Here is a 10,556-nt window from a genome sequence, read left to right as displayed (position 1 = left end):
TATCCCAATTTTCTCTGTGAGCAGCAGAGCCTATGAAGGTTGCATTCCAATGGATTTATGTCCTATGTCCCTCGTGCTCCTGCCCATTCAGCTGACCAGTATGCCCTATCTCCTCTTCAAATCTACCACCCTACCTCTGAGGGCTGTGACCCTGTAGTGCTTTCCCTGCAGTATCACCACTTCTTCCTCACCTCCTTTAACTGCCTCTCAGCTTCCCCTGCTCCATACTTGTAGCTCTCTTAGAAGACTTATAGTTACTTTTTTGGCACGCAAAGGTCAGAAAGGAGGACCCATTGTTACAGGAGACAAGGGAAGTGGCAAGTCAAAATGCTGAGAATTGCTGTGTCTCAGAAAATTGCTGAGGCACCTGGGCCAGTAACAAAAGCTGACGCATTTTCTGCTTTTTTGTGCAATTGTAGTAATGTTCATATTGGGTTGCATTTCAACTTACATGTAGAAGTTTATACTCATATCTGGAGATCTTCTAAAAAACCATTAATATTGTGAAAAGCAGGCAAGTTTTCTGTTTGACTCCCAAAATATAAAATTTCCATATCCAGAGCATAATATTACAGCAGTATAAAGTCCTGCGACATTTCAGAAGTTTTTTCCTCTTGGAAAAAGATTTTTCAAAGTATATTAAGTTCTTGGAACCAAAATATAAGATTCCCACACAAATCCACACCTATTTTTCCTAACCATGAAGAAAACTTCTCATGCAAGAACCCAAAATGTTTCCTAGAGCACTGAAAAACCCCACCCCTGTATTTAACTTCATCATGTCTTGCAAGGAAGGGGAGTACTATTATTGCTATTTTACAGATGGAACTGAAGCTCAAAGGCTAAGTTACTTACCCGCTACCAGACAAAAGTGGTGGAACAGGGAACTGACCACAACAGTCTTAATTTCCAAGACAGTGTCTTAAACACTGCACCATTTTTCTTGCAAGGCCCACAGAGTCTGCGCTATGCGCAAACACACCTCGGAACATAGGCTAATATGTCAAAATGAAAGCTTTGCTATGCTTTGACCTGCACTTTGCTTTTTGCTCTCTCCTGTTATACATTGTCCACATGGAAACTGTATATTCTGCAGCACTTTCTCAGAAGCTGGAAAATCATTTCCTTCCCCTAGCAAACACATTATTTGGGCTGTGTGGCACCACAGAAAAAGTCAATGCAGCTCTTCATTTACTGCTGTGTCTGCACGTTAACATGAAGAAGGTCAGTAGGAGGGTACACAGTACTGAGAAAATGAGAAGTTAATTATTGCTAGACTGCAAGAAGGGAAAATACATGTGATTTATTTTGGGTTAGAAAACTGCAAATCATGAGAATGGCTTCTTTTTCTGGACTGTTTTTTGTGGGAGGGCACCTGTACAGAAAGATTTGTGATAATCAGTTGAGGCTATTCAATGTGCTTTGAGTATTACGGAAGAAAAAAAAAAATCCCCTCCCACCAGCGGGAACAATCTCAATAAACCAAGTACAATATTCGGCAAGAAAAAAAAGCATTTTTCTCTCTCATGTGTATAACCTGGCAACTTGCCAGTATCTTCTGCTGTATTTACTCCTCCTGAAGCGTTTCTGCTTGAGTGTTTCCTTGCATCGTCAACAGTCTATAATGCTTCAAAACTAAGCTATGTTTAGACCAAAATGCCAGACTTGATCATCATGGCACACATTTTAATAATTTCAAAACTTATCAGCAGACAACAGCAGGCCCCAAACTTAGTACAACCGGATGTTTCCTTTGGGATGTCGAATCACTGTTTAAAACTTCTCCAGTCCTCCAAAGGCTGAAGTTCTATTTGCTGTTCATACTCCAGCTAGAATAAATAAGCAAAATGCATTCATATAGCTACGATAACTGTTTTAAAAACACTCTTAGAAGACATTTTTATCAAGTGTTTTGTCCCAAACTTTCTATCAGAACAATCAGGACAGGTGGACCAAAACTAGCAAATCAGTTCCTCTGCAAAAGGCAAACTAGTCCCTCCCAAGGAATAATAATGACATAAAACTATAAACAATTATAAAACATCTAACTTCTTTGTATGGTTGTGTTGAAAAATAATAGTTCTCACAAGCTACAAGAGTAGGAAAAACTCCTATTTCCAGAGCAAGATAAGGAAAGTGTCCTGGGGAGCACAATTTGCTATCCATCCAACTTCACCTGTCACTGGGTAGTTGGGAGAAGGAGAGGCTGATGTCCGGTAGCCATGACCAGAACAAAGCAGTGTCACGAAGTCCAGAAAGCCAGCTGCAGGATTAGCACTTCCCACGTGAGTCTCAGGCAAATCTCCAGGCAACTGGCAAGTGCCAGAGCAATAACAGACAATTTCAGTGTAAATTCTGGAGAATTATTGTGGTATGTTCCTTGTTGACTAAACAGTTTCATTCTGTATTGATTTCCAAGAAGAGTACTTAGTTTTATCCAGACAGATACCAAAGGTTTGAAAAAGACGTTCCCTATCCTAACACTTTAAAGACACGGTCAATCAGCACAATTTATTAGGTGGAACACAACAAATGAGAAGTGATGATCATTAAAACCAATGTACACCATTTGCAGAGTTTAGATTCACTTCAGTAGTATTCAACAGATATGCACTGCTGCAAATTGTGCACAGGCAATTACAAAACTTACCAAGCTTATTTGCATATCTCGTTTTTGCACTGGAATGAACTAGACAGAGATCATGACCAACAGACATGTACAGTTCTATAAATGCTAAATAATTGCGTTCATGTGCTCAAATGTTTTGCAACATTTAAGTAATATGAAGGCAAATGGCTCAGCACCTGCCAGCCACAGCCACTGTTCTGAAACCATCTAACATTTTTCTAGGCAAGATCCAGACTAAGCAAATTGCTCAACTTCACAAAGTAAACGAGTAGCAGAGATCATTTTATCTCCTAATTCCATACTAAGTAATTTAATATCCTCTGTCAGATCATTTATCCTGAAAGAGTGGTTTAATAATTGTTTCACATTACCACGATGTAAGTTTTTTAAGCATTTGTGTCACCAAGAGACAGAAGCAGCATTAGTGAACAATTCCCAGTTTCTCCTAAAATTCTTTGTTTTGCAGCTAGTCAGTTATAGATGGACAATCTGCATTTAAGCAATGCTATATTTCTGCTGTAAAGGTATTTTAAAAGAAACAACTTTACTGAAACTGACTGATCCAGCAGTTTTTTTACCTCATTTCTGCAGTCTCATTGAAGAAAGGTTTAAGTGATAAAAACCTCTTTCTTCGTCAGTTTAATTAATTCTTCTTTTCCCAGCAAACACTAAATCAGCTTTGTGACAGTGTTGCACGATGCTGTGTAGTGAAACTTCTGCCAACATCCCTACAGTAAATGTGTACACTCACTCTGACTTCAGCCACCATGTGAAATCACCCAAGAGCTAAAAGAATCAAATATGGTCACATTTTCCCAGCAAGCAAACGAAAAAAAAAAACCAAACTGTAATGCTTACAGTGATAATAGGAGAGTTAAAAAAAAATAAATTCAGAAGAAAAAACATGTCTGAGTTGGAGAGGAATGACAATGACAGGTAGAAAAGGAATAGCAAGTAACAGGATGATAGTTTGGAAAAGAACACTGTAAATGTCAACTCTTTCATCTCTCTTAACAAAACTGTGCGATGTCTGAAAAAAATAACAAACTAACATCTGCTAACTTTATAAATAACACTAATTGCACATACATTCTTCATAACATACACGATCCTGCAATAGTCTTTAAAATGTTGTGTCCCATAATGAAGTGCTAAAAATAAATCAAGAAAAGAAGATAGTATATTCACGTTAAATGCACATGCTACACCTGTACTCAACAGCATTGTTTAGGTTATAGACTGTAACTATATGTTATAGACTGTTTCTTTCTTTTGAAATCTGAAAACACATGGTTTATTTACAACCTATTATTAAGACAGACATCCAATTTGGGTAAAGATTTTCAGCAGGGGCAATCCTTTACTCACCTGTTCTAATGATCATTATGCTTACCATGAAAAACTGCTTTTTAAAAAACATTTTTTTTAAGTATCTGCTTTTCCACCCCAACATTTGGTGTTAACCTCTTGTATCAGGTGTACTGGTCAAGGTTTTGGCAGGAAGGAAGGCAGGCTGCAGGAGTTGCCCCCTGCCAGCCACAGACAGTTCCAGCTGGCTCCGCAAAGGACCCACTGCATGACACAGCTCAGCCCAGCAGCCAAGTGGGTGGCACCTTTGTGAAAACAACAGACAAGCAGAGGAATGAGGAGGAAAAAAGTGAGGCACGGACGTATGAATGCCAAAGTCAGAAAAGAAGGAGGGGGAGGAGGTGCTCCAGGCAACAGAGCAGATATTCCCCTGCAGCTCATGGAAAAGACCACCTTGGAGCAGATATCGACACCACGGCCTGGGGAGGAGCCCACACCAGCACAGCTGGGTATTTCCTGAGGGAACTGCAGCTCATGAAGAGCCCATACAGAAGCAGAGGAGAAGCGTGAGGAAGAAGGAGCAGCAGAACTCCTGGGAACTGAGTGTAACCGCCCCATCCACCGCTGAAGGGACCAGGGGGAAGGAAACAGGACTCAGGAGTGAAGTTTATCCTGAAAAAAAGGAGGCAGTGGGAAGGTGTTACTTTAATTTTGGGGTTTTTTCTTTCTCACTATCCAAATCTATTTTAATTGGCAATAAACTACATTAATTTTCCCCAGGTTGTCTGTTTTGCATGCAGCAGTAACTGGTAAGTAATCTCCCTTTGTTTATCCAGACCCACAAGCTCTGTCATCCTATGTTCTCCCGCTGTCTCATTGAGGAACAGGAGTGAGAGAGACACCAGGTGGGCACCTGGCATCCAGCCACAACCAGCCACAGCTACTTGTAGAACAAATGAAAAAAATACACATTGGTTTAAAAGGAAGACATTTTAATGTACAAATTTACACTCAACGCATTATATTTTCTGCACTGATCTCTCAGTATATACTTGTATCACGTTTTCATAATAAAACCACAAATAGTAATTCTCAAACTAGAGAGGAAACTGCAGCGGTCTGCATGATTTATTCTATTCATAATTTATTCTACAAGTGTTTACAGGTTAACCACAAAAATAATTCCTCTTCCCTTTTCTCAAGGAAATAAATATTTCACTTCTAAACTCAAGAATCATTCAGCTCTCTAATAGTCTGTGCACTGTGCCCCAGCATCCTCTGTCAAAACTAGCACTTTTTTTATCTCTTAGGATTCCAATCAGTAGCGTTTGTTGCTTCTCACGTGCCCACACAGCATATTCAGGATTCTTCTCCAGCGACACCCAAAGACACACTTCAGTGAAAGAAGAAACAGCTGAAGATGTCCATCTTCAGTTTTGTCTTGCAATACACCCAGCCGCCAACATTACTTTCTTCCAAATGGATCAGACCACACTTTTAACCCTACAAATCAAATATGAGAATACCAGCAGTTCATAACTAGACTGCTGGAGAAACAAAGTAACTGGTCTGCTACTCCAGCCTTGTGTACGAAACAAGGAAAGAATGTAACAATTTCTGCATTGAAGTCACGCCTCTGTTTAAGCCTGCAAAATTACTGAGAAAGACAACCTCATCTTGATGTTAAGCTTCAGATAATGGAAAAATCTATCACACTCATAGGTACAGTGTTCTAATATTGTTGGAACAACCATCTAGAATTGCACCTTGCACTTGAATTTGTCTAGATTTCACTTTCAACTAGCGGATCTCGTAACTTCTCATCAGCAGCTAAATTTAGACAAAAAATTTGTAATGCACAGAACTGGTCATCAAGTACCTGCATCCCTGAACCCATCCAGTCCTCTTTAATGTTTAATTAAAAATGGCAGGTTTACCAGACTTCTATTTCACAATACCCTTCCTACTCTTCTTCAGCATTTCACCACTTTCCTGGAAAGTAATTCCTGCGCTGATGATTTAACTGATATGTGTAGTAAGGACATGGCATTAATCCTATTTGGTTTTCCCCTGCTGCTGATGTTAGGTTTTTCTAAAAATAGGAATAAGTTACCCTTTAACATGCTCAGATATGAACTGTTTCATCAAGACAAGCGCTCTCATGTCTTTAAACGAGAAGTGCCAACCTTGCATAATGAATAACCCATTCCATTACCTATGAAACGATGGACTATCAAGGATGGTGTGCCATTTTTATTCCCTTCATATGCTTTTTCTACGCCTTCTACTGGCAACAGCAGGGATCAAACAGCTATTAGTACTGCATTCCAAATTTTCCTTTACGTGTAGCAGATTTCTGCCTCATCTCTCCACCCATGAGGCCGGAAGGTACTGACAAAGCACTCACAAACCATGCTTCAGCTGCGTTGTAAAGCAGTATTCCACAAAACCAGCATGCAACAGAGTATTTTTTACAGCGAGAGCTCAGCCCACCCATGGTTCTTGTTTGCTCTGAGCTGGTTCAGAACTTAATTTCTGGTGTGGAAACTGGCATCTATTTAAGAAAATGTGAAGATAACAGAATCTCTACAACTTATTTGGCCAATTAGGTCAATTTAAAACAAGTTTTATTACATACATAGTTTTCAAGTGAAGAATTAGCCTGAAAAAAATTTTCATGGTAAGTTTATTATATATGTATTCTTCACTATTATTTGAACCTATATAAATATTCAGGTTTTACTTCAAGAAGATCTTTAAAACTATCAATGCAAACACATGAATCAAGTATACCTGCAGGCTGAATATCCTCTTGAACAATACCAGCTCGGTTTATTGACTGTTCTTTTTCTGGAAAACAGAACAAAAGGACACTACTAAAAAAAAAAGAAAATACCAGACATCTTGACTGCACCCAATAAAATAATATTGAAATTTTTTTTCATTCTGGATGCTACATGGTAAAATTCTGGTGAGCATCCACATATACAATGTGAATGTTGTACTCGCACTTCACTAAGAAACTAACAGTCTGTTTTGAGAGATTACAAACAATAAGATAACAATCTTAAAGTAATGACTACTGTTTAATAAGAAATGCCAAAATACCCGTCACGATCCCATCACTTATGGAATGGCTAGTACTTTCAGGAACTATCACTTATATGTTCAACATAAAACTCTTCAAATGATTTATTCTTTCCAGAACCAGTGATCCCCACGCTCAGACCCTGAAAGATCTTGCATGTTATCCCAAGTAGATTTCATGACAGCATCTACAAAATTAGTGCTTTGGAAATTAAGTATCAGAGGGATACTTTCCATACAACATGCCTGCATCAGACTTTTCTTTTTTGTTTGATTCAACCACTTCCAAGAAGAGAAACGGACAAAACTATATCATTTGCCCTAATTAAATGCCTCCCTTCCAGTTAAGCACTTTAACACCCACTTTAACACTGTGGTACTTCGAAGCAAGAAGTCAAAGCCCAGTTGGATTAGTCTTTTGCCGGTACCATTGATTTTTTTAAGCCTTAAAAAAGCAGTAGGGTGCACGTTCTCAGGGGAAACTCAGAACTAAGCTCACCTTAACACTGAAACTTTTCATCATCCTACCCCACTGAGAATGCACAGGCGCTACATGTTATTAGGCTGTCTAGGTACAAGACTGGTGCTACCAGAAACTAGCAGGCAGATCACAGTAATTGATTCTGCTTGCAAGGGGACAGGCACTAGAGGCAGATCCAGCTTCTCCAGTTCTGTTCACTGAGCACGGTGATTGCCATTCCATCCTTTCTAGGAGACAAAAATCTCAGGGAATTGTCTGATTTCAAAGGATAAGGTACAAAACCCAGACAGAGAAAACAGAATAAATTAGGACAAGGAATCAGACTTATTTTACGGCATGGAGGAGAAAGGTATTTAGTTTTAGGTGGAGACTAAGATCAGAAGAGAGGCAAAGACCAAAATGGTAATCAGAGAGGTCTGGGAACACACTTGAGGTGAACAGGAAGAGCTGTTAACTGGTCAGGCAAAGAAACGAGCGCAGAGAAGTAACAGATGAGAGATAGGACGGGGAACAGTCAATAGGGAGACTGGGGTGGGGCTGAGAAACAACTTGGAACACAGGCAAGCCAAAAAAAAAGAAAATGAGGAAGAGCCAGTCTTGATGAGAGGACAGCCACCTCACAGGATGGGGAAAGAGCCGAGTCCCACAGTTGAGCAAAATCACAAAATCTACTGTGAAAATGTCCCAATATCAATCCAAAGCTGTCTGCCCTGTCATTTTAATTAATCCAAGTGGAAGAGGTTTGTACTGAAGATCGCAAAGTTTCAACACTGCCACTAAACTATGTGTTTCATACGAGGAAACAGTCTCTTTTAAAGCTAGGACAGGAAAGATATAAAGACAGGAAAAATATTAGAAACATCAAGGCCACAAACTGAGGTACTAAAAGCCTATAAAATTATAGCACTTCTGTATGAAATTAAGTCAAACCTCTGTGTGCACAATTTAAGGTATATATTAACAATTTGATCACATACAGTTTTTCCAAGTATCTTCCATTTTATTCGTTAAACTGCTAGGAACTCCTCTGAAGATGTATGAGAACTGTGCAGAACAGTCTTCCTGAATGTATTGTGCCTCACTTGTGTAGAATTTGGGACAAAGACAAGAAAAAGAAGGCTAAAGAAAGAACAGAGCATTTCATGTTTCCATAATTGAATGTCACTCTAGAGAACTAAAATCCATTCTTGTATTTTGCAGGATTACTATGTGATGCTAATCCAAATGTCCCAAAACAAAGAAATACTACGTATTCATCCACAGCTCAAGCCAATGAGGGGTGTGAGCTTCTACAGAAATTTTGCTGTCATACAGCTTATTAGACTGTACTCTGAAAAATCAAATTCTTTGTATCCCAAAGGTTAAAATGCTTCCACTCAAGTACCACAACTGTGAAATTCCATGTTCCTGTCTAAAGTATTATGACAACGAATGCTTGTGCTTCTCTTATACCACAGCAATGAGTATCAAGAAAAGCACATAGGAAATTAATACTGGTGACATCAAAGGACAGTTTGATCAGCATGCAGTAAGTAAAGTTTAGAATCAGGCATTAAATAGCAAGCTTCACCACTTGCTAACTGTGCATTGCCCATCTTTCATGTTAATGGTAATTAAAAAAAATAAATCACTAACCTGCTGGTGAACATTTGCTCATGTAATTCACAAGTACAAAAGAGGATGCTGTCCACTAGTTTTGTTCTTTCCTTAATGCCGAGTCACACTTCTAATATTATATTTTTGGAAAGTGCACCATAAGAAAAATGAGTTAAGAATAAGGTTCAAAATGGAAATGCAGAGTATAAAACCTATCTTTGTAGGCAGTTTACAACTTCACAAACATAGCTTCCTTAAATAAAAACCTGCTTGCAAGTTAACTTTTACTTCGGCTTTGATGCAAAGCTAAAGTCCCTCCAGGAAGATCAATAAGTTCGTTACTCTCTTCCTTTTTTTTTTTTTCTTCCCAGCAATCTCTTCAGTTGTCTCATCAGATTAACCACACACACCTTCAGGTTATCTCCAACAGCTTGCTTAGCTTTATACAAGTTAAAGCAAGGGGATGAGGCTGTTACACCAAAAGTTTTCCCCGCTTCCTTCAACAGTGATTAACAGAAGTTTAGAATTAATGGGCGCTCCCCCTACCGCTCCCACAGCATGGAGTGCCTGCCTGCAGCCTCTGAGGCTTCACACCAGGAATTTCAGGTGCCTTTGGGTGCTCGAGAGCTCCCTGGGCACAGGATCAGCTGTGGGCTTTGGCAGGTTTTCTGTGTTTCTGGCAGGGAAGTGGCATTTTCCTCAGCAGTTTCAGAGAAAACTCTGCAGATTGAGATCAGCTCTAGCAAAGCATCACAATCAGTAAATAATCTATTACCACAAAGTTAAATTTTTCAATTGTGGCGAGAAAGCATAACTCAACTTCATAGAATCATCGAATAGTTTGGGTTGGAAGGGACATTTAAAGGTCATCTAGTCCAACCCCCCTGCAATGATCAGGGATGTCTTCAACTAGATCAGGTTGCTCAGAGCCCCGTCCAACCTGACCTGGAATGTTTCCAGGGGTGGGGCATCTCCCACCTCTCTGGGCAACCTGGTCCAGTGTTTCACTACCCTCAGCATAAAAAGTTTCTTACTTATCTCTAGTGTGAATCTCCCCTCTTTTAGTTTGAAGCCATTACCCCTCAACCTATCCCTACATGCCCTCGTAAAAAGTCCCTCTCCAGCCTTCTTGTAGGCAGCCTTCAGATACTAGAAAGCTGCTATAAGGTCTCCCTGGAGTCGTCTCTTCTCCAGGCTGAACAACCTCAACTCTCTCAGCCTGTCCTCATAGAAGAGGTGCTCCAGCCCTCTGATCTTAACTTCTTGAATTGCATCTCAACTCTCTTAATCACTTCAGAGAACAGCTACAGGATGTTCTGGACCACATGCCGGCCAGTAACTTCAAACAAAGAGTCCTACGAGGTTTTGTGGTTTGGGGTTTTTTTTAAGGATCCCTCTGGCGAGCGGAAAGCCTCTCGGACGTTGCTCACCCAGCGGCAGCCCGCAACGAACCCT

The 10,556-nt window shown here is 39.8% G+C and overlaps 1 protein-coding gene across 1 annotated transcript in view; it reads right to left on the bottom strand.

Annotated features, from left to right (window-relative positions):
* Positions 1-5,402: 5,402 nt before the first annotated feature.
* Positions 5,403-10,556, bottom strand: part of SMIM20 (small integral membrane protein 20) — a 7,008-nt gene continuing 1,854 nt past the window's right edge. The window contains exons 2-3 of the mRNA XM_009887674.1: positions 6,731-6,787; positions 5,403-5,440 (exon numbers count right to left, since the gene is read on the bottom strand). Of these exons, the coding sequence (XP_009885976.1) occupies positions 5,403-5,440; positions 6,731-6,787 (95 nt within the window). The remainder of the gene's footprint in view (positions 5,441-6,730; positions 6,788-10,556) is intronic.

This window comes from Charadrius vociferus, unplaced genomic scaffold, assembly GCF_000708025.1.
Source record: "Charadrius vociferus isolate BGI_N301 unplaced genomic scaffold, ASM70802v2 scaffold306, whole genome shotgun sequence".
NCBI lineage: Eukaryota > Metazoa > Chordata > Aves > Charadriiformes > Charadriidae > Charadrius > Charadrius vociferus.
Note: the sequence above shows the minus strand (reverse complement) of the source record. Positions and strands in the feature narration are given on the sequence as shown.